This window comes from Callospermophilus lateralis, chromosome 17 (genome assembly GCF_048772815.1).
Source record: "Callospermophilus lateralis isolate mCalLat2 chromosome 17, mCalLat2.hap1, whole genome shotgun sequence".
NCBI lineage: Eukaryota > Metazoa > Chordata > Mammalia > Rodentia > Sciuridae > Callospermophilus > Callospermophilus lateralis.
In genome coordinates, this window is record NC_135321.1 from 38,678,694 (window position 1) to 38,693,978 (window position 15,285).

Consider the following 15,285-nt stretch of genomic DNA (forward strand, 5'->3'; position numbering starts at 1 on the left):
CTCTTTGATTTTTTTATTTATTAATTTAAAATTTTAAAAAATATTTATTTTTTAGTTGTAGTTGGACACAATACCTCTATTTCGTTTATTTATTTTTGTGTGGTGCTGAGGATCAAACCCAGGGCCCTGCACCAATAGCATCAGCATGTTATTGGGGGGAAAAATATATATATATATGCACTATATATATGTGTGTGTGTGAATGGCATATTTATTCATATAATTTATTTTTATTATAAATTTTTATAACACACACAATGGTGATTTTTTAGTTTCAGTAGTTAGTGGGTTGACTCTGGACCTCATTATTAGAATCAGTACTGCAATGTTCATTTTTTAACAAATTGAATGCTGGCTTTTTATAACCACATAGATTTAGAGATCAGCAAACTTTTTCTGAAAAAGGCCAGAAAATAGATATTCAGGTCTTTGCTGGATAGGCAGTCTCTGTAAGTGGAATCCAAAAGCAGCTGTAAAGACTTGTGAATAAATGGATGTGGCTCTATTTTGATAAACCTTTCTTTACAAAAACTGGAAGCAAACTGGATTTGGAACATTGGCTGTAGTTTGCCAGTCTTTGGGTATAGGTCAGAATCATACTAGGCTAGCAGGAAATTAAAAATCAAAATTCTTGTGTGTGGGGAGGATAAATACAATGAAAATAATTAAAAAGGAAATAATATAGGATACTTCTATTTTCATTTAGATAATAATAATAATAATTAATATTTAAAAAATATTTATAATATGTCTAATGCTGGTTGTATTGACTGTTTACATGCTGTTAACCTTCAACCAATATAGCTAAAGCACTATAATCTATAGCAATATTCTTTCAAATTGAATTTTAAGTCAACCTTAGATTTTCAACTATTTTTTTAAAAAATATTTTATTAGTTGTTGATGGACCTTTACTTATTTATATGTGGTGCTGAGAATTGAACCCAGTGCCTCATACATGCTCGGCAAGCACTCTACCACTGAGCCACGATCCCAGCCCCAGATTTTCAACTATTAAAAAAGGTGCTATGCAATTGAATGTTTACACCCAAAGTTCTAAGCAATTTTACTGAATGAGAATCACTTTGATAAAAATCAAACTTTGATAAAAATCTAACACTCTTTGAACCCACTTTTTTATATGAAGAAATTAAGTCTTAAAATATTAAGTAACTTATTCAGGATCACAGAGCTAATTTGTGAAATTGCTGGAATTGAACCCTAACTCCAGCACTAAATGAATAAGTGAATTTATAATTTCAGATCCTGATTACTTTATTCTGAATTACAGTGCAGATGATAACAACTGTTAGTTAATAGCAGAAAACTGTTTTATCTTTTTTTTTTTTTTTTAATTAGTGAGAGAGAGAATTTTTTTAATATTTATTTTTCAGTTCTCGGCGGACACAACATCTTTTTGTTTGTATGTGGTGCTGAGGATCGAACCGGGCCACACGCATGCCAGGAGAGATCGATATCACTTGAGCAACATCCCCAGCCCAAACTATTTAACCTTTATATTCTCTTTACTGGTTTTAACTTCTTTTGTTTGTTTACACTGTACTCCACCCGCCCCCCCCCCATCTTTTTAACAAAGCAGTGTTTTTATTGTCATAAATCTTTTCTTGTCTTTTCCTAGGAATTACCAGAAATGGAACTGTTAAAATTTTTCAGGCCGGAAAACACTGCAGTTTCCTCAAGACCATCAGTAGACCAGCTTTCTAATCTCATTAAAACGAGTCTTCACTACCCAGAATCATTTAATCATCCATTTCATCAAAAAAGGTTTGAGGTTCATTTTATTAGAATGTTCCTATAATAAATGCACACAGAGTTACACACTTTGTGTATTATTATTTTCTTATTTATTCAGGCAATGGCATTAAGCCAAATACCTAAGAAATTTAGAATAATATCAAGTCCATAGAAATTACTTTTTAGTAATTTACCCTTTACCACAATTACTATATGATGCAGTTGTGCATGGACATTGCCTGGCCATTTCTGAGTTGCTAGAAGTTTCCTTTCTAGGAACAAGGAGAAGAAATAACATTCTTAAATTGTTTCAGTCACAACATGACTCTAGTATGAACTCCTTTAACAATTCAAATTTAGATGGTGTCTTCTGAAGATTTATTAAGTGCTAAATTTCATTGGGCAAGATGTATTTGTAATTTTGGTAAATAGACTGAATATATGAAGTTCTAAAATAAAATGTCTTAAATATGGTGACACTTCAAAAGTCTTCCAATTTGCAAAGATAAGATAGAGGCTTATTAGACTAAGCCTGTATGTGATAATTAAAGTTATGAGTTTTGGTGGAGTCACAGGGGATAAAGCTGGGGATGGGATAAGACAAAAAGAAAATGAACAATGATACCTGGGAGATGAGCTTAGGAAAAAGGAGCCCACAAAGAAGACTGTCTGAAATGGAGCAATTAAAGAAAGAAAGGACCAACTAGAAGAAAGTGGAATTTCAAAGGTCAAGTGGCAACTGTTCAAGATAGAGAAGTAGTGAACAGTTAAAAATAGTCTGGAAATATCAAATAATATATGGACCAAACTGTTTGTTCACTGGGCCTGACAATAAAGTTGTCATTTATGACTTTTGAGAAGATTGTCAGTATTTAGTGGGGTAGAAACATGGTAATCGTAGGTTGAGGAGAGAATGGGTGGTAAGGAATTGAATTTACTGTATTGACCACTCTTTCATGTGCTCAAGGATGTCCTTGAATGGGATCAGGGAATATCTGCTAACATCTGTGTACTAGATAAGATATGCATATGTTTATAGTCTTGGAAAAAATGATGTGATACAAGGAGAGTATTGGAATTCTTAATACCTAGAAAAATATACACATTGAAAGATGACAGGATTAGCTTTGGACTAAATTTATGTTGAAATGGAAAGAAGAAAGCAGGAAGAAATTTTAACAAGTATGCATTATAGAGCACTTACATCTTAGGGAGTGTTTATAGGAGCAAGGTGAACTACTCAGAGTAATCTGAGATAAGAGAGTCAAAGGTAGAGAATTTGGAAAAGGTGAAGTTATACCTATTGAGAGGATTGACAAGCTGCCTGAGGACACACGGGAGTTCTGGACAAAATTAAGACCTTGACAAATGTTTAAGATAAAAAATATTTATAAGTTAACTTAAATGGTTCAACCCCCACCCTTTTTTGCATGTTTTTTGAACTTTGTTATATAAGCTGTATTACACAGAATATATTTATTTTATATCCATTTTTTAAATTTAATATGTCAGTAAGAGTCAACCACTGCCGAAACTGTGGGATTATAAGTTTGAATGTAGGAGAATTCATTTATTTACCTTACTTTTGATGGGCTTTTGGATTATTTTCAAATTTGAAGTGCTTTGATTTCTGCCACTGAATATTTTTGTGTACCTGTCCTGGTTCATGTGCTTATTCCCCCACCCTCGCCCCGTTTTCAGATTTGCCCAGGGACTTTCCCAAAGTGATTTTACCAATTTGCAAGTCCTACTAGGAGTATATAGTGGGAGCTTCTTCTGTTCCATACCTTTATCCATACTTACTCTTATCAGATTTTTAAAATTAGCCATTTAAGTTAATTTAAAAATAATTTTGATCTTCAATCTTTATTGAGGTATTACTATGCAAAACTCATTTTGTGTGCCTTTGTCTGAAATAGATGCACCACTGGGCTCACCTAGGGAAATTTAAGAAATACAGATGCTTAATGCTTCAGTTCTACTGCAGAGATTTCAGTTTGATGGGCCCAGGTTAGATGCTGGGCATCTGGATTTTTTAAAGTGCTCTAGGTGATTCTAATGTATGGCCAAAGCTGAGGGGGTGGGAGGGCTTTCATATTTATTCTTATTGAACCTGTCTTGGCTTCACATAGCTCCATGCACAGTTTTGTTTCCTTGATTTTTTTTTTTTTTGAGGTGGGTTATTGTTGTTTTTAGTACTAGGGATTGAACCCAGGGGCACTCTTATCATTAAGCTACATCCACAGAGTCTCACTAAGTTGCTTAGGGTCTTGCTAAGTTGCTGAGGCTGGCCTTGAATTTGCGATCCTCCCGTCTCATCTTCCCTCGTTGTTGGGATTAATGTATGTGCCACCATACCTGGCATGATACTCCATTTGATCCTGTTCTACTTTATCCTTATTTATTAATCCTATCTTACGTCATGTGTTTTCTAAAAATCTTAGATTCCATGATGATTTTTCTCAACCTTAGTGGGCTTTACCTTAGAGGTTAGGATATTTAGGAATTTGCCACAACGTCTAGTCTATTGGAATTAGAAGACACCATACGATCTAGGCATTGTAGGGAAGTATGTAAAGCAGGATAGATCAAACCAGAAGAGTGGTTACACGAAGCATCGCAGAATCAAAACTGTCTTAGAAGTATGTGAGAAAAGTGCAGGCCAGCTCAAGGATAAAATAAATACAAAATGTGGCAGTTTTTTCCAACCTTGGCTGCATATTAGACCCAAAACTCATGGTAATTAAATCAGATTCTCTGAGAGTAGGAATCAGGCATCTGTATTTTTTGTTTTGTTTTGAGTGCTACTGGGAATTGAACCCAAGTTTCAGGCCTCTGTGCCACATACATTTGGGGCTTAATCCAGAGGAGCAGCAACCACCCTCTTGTCATTGCATATTTCTAGGGTACAAAAAGTGAATCAAATTACAGGTATACATTTAATGCTTCTGATTGCATCGAAGACATTAAAATTCCACAGGGAGAATAGTCTCACCTCCATAGTCAACATGGATGATACACAATCCCACAGGGAAGGTAAAGGGAATAAATAACTGCTGAACAATTATCACGGTAACGAAGATTAGGAACAATTTTGAAATAGAGACCTGAGTGATTACTCATCCTTGTGAAACTAGAGAGGGTAATTGAGAGAGCAAGAGAAATAGCTGGAAAAATAGTGGTCAGAGAATGGGTGACTGAAAATTATTTCAGAGATAGCTTTTATGGGTGATTAAAAAAAGTTTGTGATATGGTCATGAAAATTGGGTGGCTGAGTTTTGAATAGTACTACAGATTATGGAGATGGCAAGTCAGGGATTTGAGAAGTTGTTGAATGTGAGTCATGTATCTAGACAGTGAAGTTATCCAAATTAACAAGAAGACTTGAGATTGAAAGGGAGAAAGCAAACACATGGCAAAGCTTTTAAAATGAAGCCAGCAGATAATGTGAGAGGGGAGAACTACGGCAGTGTCCTTACTTAGTGCTATGTATCTGCTTGATGGCTAGAACAGGTGAATTTGCATGTTTCACCCTACACATGCCTCATCTGTACCTAAAATATTTCAAAATGCCCATTCCTTTCTCTCCTCCCAAAGAATCCCTGCTACTATGTTACTATCACTGCTGTGAGTTTGTCAGCATAAGGACAGAAGAAAATATGAAAGCTCTGGCATAGCATATGACAAAAGAATGAAGGTTTCCTTACAGGAGAGGTAGGAGGAGAAAATCGTCAAAGATTGGTGTTGAGAACTATATCAGTAACCCCAAGATGTGGAAGATGTTGGGAAAATATAGCATATATCAAGGTGTGATGGCATACCAAATATCAAATACCCATAAGACCAGCTATTTGGAAAAGTGAGGCAGATTTCCATTCAAACTGCAGGTTAAAGGTCAGCCTGGGATACTTAGCCAAGACCTTGTCTCAAAATACAAAATAAAAAGAGCTGGGGATGTAGCTCAGTGGTAGAGCAAACCTGGGCTCAATCTCTATACCACAAAAGAAAAGAAATGCAGGACATATTACTATAAGGAAGGGCTATCCAGAAAGTTGTATGCCTAGCCAACTTTTAGATGAAGTTAGATGTAGAAACATAGAAGAGATTGAGGATATAGGGTTTTGGTATTCCAGAAAAGAAAAGTAGAAATGTGGGAGGGAATGAGGCAGTAGGAGGCTTGGTCATGGCAGTAGAACGTTGAAGCAGCAGAGAAATGAGAATATAAGAAAGAATAAATAAGATAACAAAGAAATGAATTATGCTAGGTTAGGTGCCATAAGCTTTTCAAAAATCAAAACTTATATTGGATGGTGTGTATGAAGGTTTAGAAAGTGTATTTACTGGTCATTCTCAGTACTTAATGTGTTTTATTTTACCCAGTTACCACAAAAAACCCAGAAGAATTAGGCATTATTATTATTATTCCCAGTTTACAGTTGAGCAAAGTAAGATACAGGGTTGCTGTTGAGCTAATATTTGAACTCTAATAAACGGACTCTAAAGCCCAGGCCTTTAATTATAATCAAATAATTAAATGCAGAGTTTATGGAATCATTGTCAGCAGTTTGGTTTCTGGGCAGTATTTGTGACTTGTCAGTTTAGTAGTTCAGAAAGACTACTTTATAAAGCAGTGGTTTTCAAAATGTTGTTCCAGACCAGCAGCAGTAGCATCTGGGAATTTGACATACCAAATCAGATAATTCTAAGAGTGGAACTCTTTTTAATGTGCCCCACCAGATGATATTTGTGCATGCTCAAGTGTAAAAAACACTCATTTGGAAAGACTGAATTGCATCAGCGTGGAATCCCAGCTACTTGGGAGGCTGAGGCAAGAAGATCACAAGTTTAAGACCAACCTGGGCAATGTAGTGAGACCCTGTCTCAACATAAAATAAATAGGGGTAGAGATGTAGCTGTGGTAGAGCACTTTTCTATCATTTGCAAGGTGCTGGGTTTGATTCCCAGAACTGCAAACAAAAGGCTCCTGCATACGTCAAGACACATGGTAACTTGAACTTGGAAATGCCTGAGAGACAGACTTGACAGGAATTTGTGAAGAAGATTGGAAAGGGGGACTATTGAGGCAGTAGGAGGAGTCAGTCTGATGCCTAAATTTTGCTAGGATAAACGTGGGTGCTCTTTACAGAGGTAGTTAATGGAGGAAGAGAATAAGGAATGGAGAGACCAGGAAATATCTATTTGGATATTTGTTCACATTTGTTCACATTTCTTCTAGTAGCATTTAAATAAGGCATAAAGAATTTGACATTTGAGGATCAAATGGGAACAGAATAGCATAAATTCCTGGGTTTTTGCTTTGGTCTACATTATGCAGTTGAGGTTTAACTTAATGAGATGCTATAGACTGGAAACCTACATATCAGTTTTTGTTACACTCCCCACCATGTGAGAAATTTGTGGGGGAGCTTAGGGCACAGCACCAATACAACCTAGGGTAGTTTTTTGTTTAGGGATACTGATACTTAGTATTGAGGCATTGTATTAATATATTATTACTTGCAAAGTAAATTATCTTAAATCATTTTGGAACTTGATTTTTCCCTTACTTGAACATGTATATTTTTGGTACCAGGAATTGAACTGAGGAACACTCAACTCCTAAGCCACGTCCTCAGCCTGATTTTTTATTTTATTTAGAGACAGTGTCTCGCTGAGTTGCTTAGCACCTCACTGTTGCTGAGGCTGGCTTTGAACTCGAGATCCTCCTGTCTCAGCCTCCTGAACCACTGGGATTATAGGCGTGTGCCTCCGCACCCAGCTCTTGAATAAATTTTTAAAGTGCATGTGTTCTGTTAAGATTCAAATGTGTGTGTTGGTTTTGTTTTGTGGTGCTGGGAATGGAACCCAAGTCTAGGCCAGTTCTGTTGTCTGAGCTATATCCCCAGCCCTGTTAGATATTCGTGTTATTTTTAAGAAAGCTGCTTTTAAGAAAAAATACACAGCTAACTTTTTGTGTTTATTTTTCTTCTATAGCCTTTGTTTAGTACCAGTCACCCTTTTACTTTCTAACTGCTCTAAGGCTGATGTAGATGTGATTGTTGATCTCCGGCATAAAACAACAAGGTAAAGATTTATTTAGTGAAAGTTTATTTTGTAGCTTAAGATTTAATGTAATTTTAGAGCATTTTACTTTTTAAAAAAATTATTCAGATAATTGCCTTAACATTGATAGAGAAAGTTACTCAATCATGCCCTAATTTGTGGTGTGGTATTACGGAAGAGTTTCAGAGGCATTAAAGTTTTCCCCTGCTAATTTTCAAATCAAATTCCATCATTTACTAGCTGCTTCTGTGGGCATTAAATGAGATAATCTTCTCAAAGTATTGTGCTTAGAAAGTAGTAACTGTTAAAACATGGTAAGCATTATAGTAATGTGTTGTTATTATTAATAAATAGTTGTCTTCATGAAATAATTTCTAGAAATAAAAGTATTAGATGAAAGACATCATGATAATGGGACTGTGGGGGGAGAAAAACCCCTGCAACTTACCATTTTCCTTCTCCTTTAGTCCAGAAGCATTGGAAATCCATGGATCATTCACATGGCTTGGACAGACACAATATAAACTTCAGCTTAAAAGCCAGGAAATTCACAGTTTGCAGCTGAAAGCTTGCTTTGTTCATACAGGTGTTTATAACCTTGGAACTCCTAGGGTGTTTGCCAAGTTATCGGACCAAGTTACAGTGTTTGAAACCAGTCAGCAGAACTCCATGCCTGCCCTGATCATCATCAATAATATCTGACAACTTGCAAATTTATACTGAAATCTACAAGAATCAGTTTAATTTTGCTGAATGGTTTTTACAGCAGTATTTGAAATACCTAACTTTTTGGAGGTTGGTGTCTGATTGCTGCAAAATACTTCAACCTGTCACCTTGTTGATGATGTAAAGCACGTTGGACTGATAATACTTAAATTCTTTCTTTCTTTCTTTTTTTTTTTTTTTCTTTAAACCTGGTAATAATTTACATGCTCATAATACAGATTTCAACATATCCATGCACCTTATTATGCCCCGTCTTAAAAAACAAACAATGTCTAAGTCTGCTGTTACAACTTGTCAGTGGTATGAATATTAAGAGATGATTTTGAGGAAGGAAAGGCCTTATTGGCAATACTCCTGTTAAGCCATTAGTCTATAAATTCCAGCTTTACTGTGAAGTTCTGTAGAGTTTTAAGTACAGTTTTTCCTTGTCTTGCTTCACACAACTCTCCAAAATCAGTTTTGAACTTTGGTTATAGAGTCTTCATATTTCAGTATCTGGTGGTCCCTATGGCTTATATATAACTTTGTAAAGAAAAAAACATTTTTTTTCCTGATGATTTGAAAAATAGTTTTGAAAGGAGTTTGACTTTTTTCCTCATTCATCTCAGTATAGAGTGCACTATTTCGCAATATGAGATTTTTGTCATTAAAATCATTTTATTATATTACTTTAAAAATTGAGTTGATCTGTTTAAATATAAATCTACTCAAGTTAATTAAAATAAGCTTTTAAAAAATGTATTATATTTATAACAAATGTACTGTAAATAGAATAAAGACATGCTATTCACTGTATAGATTTATTAGATGCCTTTCTTAAAATCTGGTTTTCTGAAGACCTAATATATTCTTTATTTAAAATAAATGCCAACCATATACAGCAGGTACCAGCACAATTTCCTGTGAAAGCTTTATCGTCATTGTTCCTGAAAGTGAAATATGGTCTTTGTTCTTAAATTTCTTAAAGTCCTTGATGGCCTTATTATATATGAACAAATGAATGTTGTCTTTATATGTTTTGTGTTTGATGCCTATTTACAAATTTGAATAATCCACTTTTTCTAGTGGAAAGGAAGATCAAAGTTTATTGAACCTATTGTAAATAACTACCTTGCTGACTCTGATGCTGGTTGTGACAGACTAGATAGTTTTGTCTTCCTGCTGAGGAGAAGTAAAAAGTTAACAAAAGAAAACCTCTTCCTGAAGTGTTGCCATTATAATCAGTCATTGGTGGATCAAAATCCAGAGGAGGAAATGCCAGAGAGGTGAGGCCAGCATATTTAGGACTGTTTGCTTTGGGAGTTTTTATCATTCAGGAAGCAGTGGCCTAGAGACGCAGTCATATATTTCACATATTTTGAAGGTAAGAACTGTATATATCAGGAGAAATAATATAAATTGAAGTAAGGAGAGAAAAAAAATGGAAAATGGGGAAAAAGTTAAGAGAATACTAGACTCAGTAAAAATGTCTTGTAATGTTTGAGTATCTAGGAAGAAAGGAGGGAGAGGGATAGGATAGCAGCAGCGTTGAGAGAATCTCTGATAATTGTCCAAAATTTTGCACGTTCAAGATGTTCAGTAAATCCCAAAAAACATAAATTTAAAAAAAACCTATATTCAGATGCATCCAAGTGAAACTTCTGGAAATGAAAGACAAAGATAGAAATAATCTTAAATCCAGAAGATAAAGTCTACTACATTTTTCTCTCCTGCCCGCAAACTGGAGATTGAACCCAGGGCCTTGCACATTTTGCAAGGTAAACACTCTACCACTGAGCTACATTTCTAAATTTTATTTTGCAACAGGGTCTTGCTAAATTATAGGCTGGCCTCAGGTTTGTAATCCTGCTTCAGCCTTCCACGTAGTTGGGACAGGTTTGTGTTGCCACTGTGCCTGGTTTGTTTGTTTTGAGGGGGAGATAGATATGACCCCCTGACTCACATTTGGCAAGTATCCTACCACTGGGCTACAGCCCCAGCCCCAGCCCCAAAACTTACCTTTAACAGTAGCAATAATTAAATTGATAGATGACTTAACAAAAATGATGGAAGCCAAAAGACAGTGGAAAATCTTCAAAGGGTTGAAAGGAAATAATTACTAAGGCACAGCTCTACACAGAGAGATTATCCTTCAAGAATGGGCGTGAAAAATAAAAAAGAATGGGAGTGTAACATTTTCAGACAAAGAATAAAAAACAGCATTCACTTCCAGGTGGCCCTAGGATAGCTGTCCAAATCTAAATCTTTCTATTCATTCTCCAAATGATTATACAAATAATAAGTGCAAATGAAACCAGACATAATTCATCCTTTCAGCATAACAAGAGAAAGAATACTACAAACTTCAAATTTTCCATAAGTGAAAATTTTATTGCTAAATTGCAAGAAGCTATCTCAAGTTTCTACTGCAAGCCTTTGTAGAGAATGGAGGCCAGAAAGGCAGGAATCCAGAAAGATGGTGCAGAAAAGAGAGACAAGAGCAAAGGGAAGAGGATAAGCTAAAATCACTCTAGAGAAAGCTTACTGTTGTATTTTTGGGGTTTGGACAATGTGAGAATAAGGGAGGAGAGAGTATAGTGACAAAGCATTCCTTTCTGAATTTTGGAAGGTTACTCTGAAACCTAACAAGTGATTCCTGAAACCAACTATGTCCACTAGAGGGCACTTGGAATGCAATTTGGCATCCATGCTGTAATTACCATTTGCCTTCAAAATTAGCAGTATGTGACACTTTGTAGTTAGTAATTCAAGAAAAATGTGACTAGTTTTTGTTTTTGAATGACATTTTGGGGGGTCAGTTCCCCCTAATAACAAGTAATTGGAATATTCTCACAGAGAATCTTGTAGTTATTTTACATCATTCCTATTGGACTCCTGGACCAAGCATTTCCCATTCCTTGTTTTACTGTTACGTACCAGTGATCCACTCGGTATTTAACAAAATCTTTAAGATCTGTGGTGATGGAAGTTTGCTGCCTCAAAGCACCACACAAAACTTCTGAAACTAATACCAGACATCCGGTTTTCCAAAAGTCCTTGGGTGACCTTTATCATTAGTCATTATTTCCTGACCTACTTTCTCACAGTCTCTGTCTCATCGTTTGATTCCTACACCTCACTCTATCTCTCTTGATCTGCTTTGTGAAACAGAAAATTCATATCTTAATGTAATGTAACACAGGTCTCCACAGAATACATACAGCAGGAAAAAAAATTTCTAATATTTTGCGTCTTCCCTCCCCAGTATACTCATCCAAATTCTCCAGGCCCTTTCATGAAATATTGAGTACCATAACTCTTTTGGCCAGTGTCTTCCAGTCAGTTTAAGAAAAGCTTTAATTTTAATGGTTAATCTTTTCAAGCAGTTAAATAGCATTCTGAATTTTGTAAAGTTCTTATCTCTATTGAGAAGCTTCAACTGGGGAGGAAGGTGGCCAACTTCTCCCTTTTTCTATTGTGCTTCTCCTTCCTGTCTCAATACATCTGGCTACTTCTGAATCTTCCAGAACTAAGGGGAAAAGAGTAAGTAGGAGAAGCAAAGGTGAATGAGGGTCTTACCTCACTGGTACTACGATGATCCATCACAGATGGCCTCTGAGCACTCTTTTTTCCCCCTCTCTCCACTTTTTTTTATTGGTGTATTATAATTGTATAAAATGATGAGGTTTTTTTGTTATATATTGCAAAATATAACTATAATGGCCAGTATCATTCCTCAGCACTTCCTCCCTTCCCTCTTCCCGGTCCCTTTCCTCTACTGGTGTCCCTTTGATTTTTTTTTTTATATTTATTTTTAGTTGTAGTTGGACACAATACTTTTATTTATTTTTATGTGGTGCTGAGGATCAAATCCAGGGTCTTGCACATGCAAGGCAAGTGCTCTACTGCTGAGCCACAACCCCAGCCTGGTATCCCTTTGATTTTATTTTAGTTTTTTAAAAATATTTTTTAGTGTTGATGGACCTTTATTTTATTCATTTATTTATATGCGGTGCTGAGAATTGAACCCAGTGCCTCACACATGTAAAACAAGCACTCTACCACTGAGCCACAACCTCAGCCCCTCCCTTTGATTTTGATGAGCTCCCCTGCTCCCCCACCTTTCTTTCCGTTTTTCCTCTTTAGTACCATACATGAGAGAAACTTTAGTTCCCACACATGAGAGAAAACGTACAACACTTGATCTTCTCAGTTTGGCTTATATTGCTTAACAAATGCTCCCAAGTTCCATCCATTTTCCTGCAAATGTTATAATTTCATTTTTCTTTATTACTGAAGAAAACTTCATTGTGTATATATACCACATTTTATTTATTCATTCATCTGTTGATGAACACTTAAGCTGGTTCCATAGTTTGGCTGTTGTGTGAATTGTGCTGCTATAAACATGGGTATACATGTATCACTGTAATATGACTTTTAATTCTGAGAAATACCGAGGATCAGTATAACTGGGTCCTATGCTGGTTCCATGCCTGGTCTTTTTTTGGGGAAGGGGAGTTTCCAGGAATTGAACTTACTGAGTCACATCCCCAGCCCTATTTTGTATTTTATTTAGAGACAGGGTCTCACTAAATTGTTTAGTGCCTCACTAAATTGTTAAGGCTGGCTTTGAATTTGTGATCCTCCTACTTCCGCCTCCTAAACTGCTGGGATTACAGGTGTGCACTACCACGCCTGGTCCCATGCTTAGTCTTTTGAGGAACATCCATACTGATTTCCATAGTGGTTGTACTAATTTACCCACCAACCTTGAGCGCTCTGGTCTTGACAATTGTTTAATGCTAACTATCAGGGGATGTTTTCTGTGTTCTTGGGAGACCCCTGTCACTGGAGATCTCTCATCTGAAGTTCACCAAGTGTGGGCAATACCTCCTTGCTAGAATGGCTGTTTATGGCTGTCTCTGTCTCTTAGAATTCCAGTTTCCTTTTAAATCCAACTGCAGGGTGGCTTTCTCTTGTAGCCCACCCATATCAATACAAAGTCCCAGCAACTACAAATGCAGACTATTCCAAATGTACCCACTTCTCTTTGTTCAGAGGAACTAGCTGGTTTCTTGAGGCTTTCCAACCGAATGCCTGGTGTTAACACTGTTCTCTATAGTCTCCCTGGGCTCCAGGTCAAACTGTTGGTGAAGTCCCTTTGAAGCCCTCTAAGCCTTCATCCTTTTTATACCCTTGAGATGAATGTTGAGTCACCTGGATGCTGGATACTAACTCTTTGCAATTCCTTCATCAGCTGTATAGTACATCATTTTTGGAATGTGGGAGTATTCTCTGTCTTTTCTTGGACTTTAGGACATTAGTGAAAATTAAGATGGAGTCCAATTTTTTTTAGTCCAGTTTTAACTATCCATTTATTTTGCAAAACAGGTAAGGTTTATTCGTGTCATTATTACTGCATTTTGGCCATTTCTAAAAAAGTAATAAAACCAATTGACCCATCGAGGACTTTATTGGGTTTTTTGCAATATAAATTTCGTTAATACACTGGTTATATTTTTATTTTCCACTTTTTTTCAGGTCCGTCTCATCATCTTGCCCCTGTGATGTCTATCTTGTGCTCTTGTTACATAGATGGGAGTGCTTCTCTAAGTTTTTAGAAGTTTTTATGAATGTATCTTTTGTTATATTCTCTCTGCTCTGTGACCACACCATTCATATAATTTCCCTGCAGAATATTAGAGAAAAATGGAATGGAAATGGATACTTCGAAAATGAAAACAACATGGCCAAGGGTTTTATATAAGAACCCTCGAGTAATTTTAACCTTTGCTGTTTTTAAACCAAGGTTAACAGCTGTAGAGGTTGCTGCTGAATATTTGCCTTCACCCAAACTCACTGAGATTTTTTTTCTTAGAAAAATGACTGGTCAGTACAATTTCTTGTCCAGCCTACCTTCTCTGTTTTTCTTCTGATTCAAACTCCAATAAGCGACACTTTCTCCAAAACTTCTTTTTAAAACGTATTCATTTACTGCAGTGCTAGGCATTGAACCCAGGGCCTTTATGTTTTCTATCCTTTCACGGACTCTTGGGTTAATGATCATAGAAAATCATAGGGAAAGTGCCTTTTTTCCTGAATTTTTAGGATATGTAATTAAACATTTAAGAATCAAAACAACAACAACAACAAAAGAATGGAGCTTTAGGACTAGTTGAAAAAGAACAAAGAAATGGCAATATAATAGAAGGTTCCAGAGTAACAAGATAAAGTGAATTTTTAAAATAATCATGTGTAATAAATGAAAGCTAACCCTAATGTTATTCTTTAGAAAGCTACTCTTATTATGAAAAACAGAATCATAGGAGGTTAATTAACATCTAGGAAATCTCTCTTAGTCTAAATTGAATTGCAGTTTGGGAAGATTTAAAACTCTTAAGTTTAATGTTTGAAAAATTGAGACTGCCTAGCAGCTAAATTTTTATGCTGCATATGTCACATGAATATATCAAGTCAATTGAAATGGACAACTAAAACTCTGATTTGCAAAATAATTATTGCCAATGTAATAATGTAATATACATAGGAATTTGGAAGTAGATGCTTTATACATACCACACATTTGCCAGTTATAATTATTTTTAATATATAAGCTTAGATCCACCATATTGAACAAGATTATCAATCACAGATACCCAGCCAAGATTGATTGTTTCATATCTCTCCCTCCCTCCCTCCCGCCCCCTCCCCTGCCCCCTCTCTCTCTCCCCTCTCTCTTCTTTAGCCCTAGGCATCACC

At 36.0% G+C, this 15,285-nt stretch overlaps 1 protein-coding gene across 5 annotated transcripts in view; it reads left to right on the plus strand.

Moving 5' to 3' along the window:
* The window catches only part of Trappc8 (trafficking protein particle complex subunit 8), a 90,114-nt gene extending 80,674 nt beyond the window's left edge, over positions 1–9,440 (plus strand). For all 5 annotated transcript variants that reach the window (XM_076836910.2, XM_076836911.2, XM_076836912.2 and 2 more), the window contains 3 exons: positions 1,640–1,785; positions 7,750–7,839; positions 8,286–9,440. In XM_076836910.2, coding sequence (XP_076693025.1) covers positions 1,640–1,785; positions 7,750–7,839; positions 8,286–8,520 — 471 coding nt within the window. In that variant the 3' untranslated portion in view covers positions 8,521–9,440. The remainder of the gene's footprint in view (positions 1–1,639; positions 1,786–7,749; positions 7,840–8,285) is intronic.
* The last annotated feature ends 5,845 nt before the right edge of the window (positions 9,441–15,285 follow it).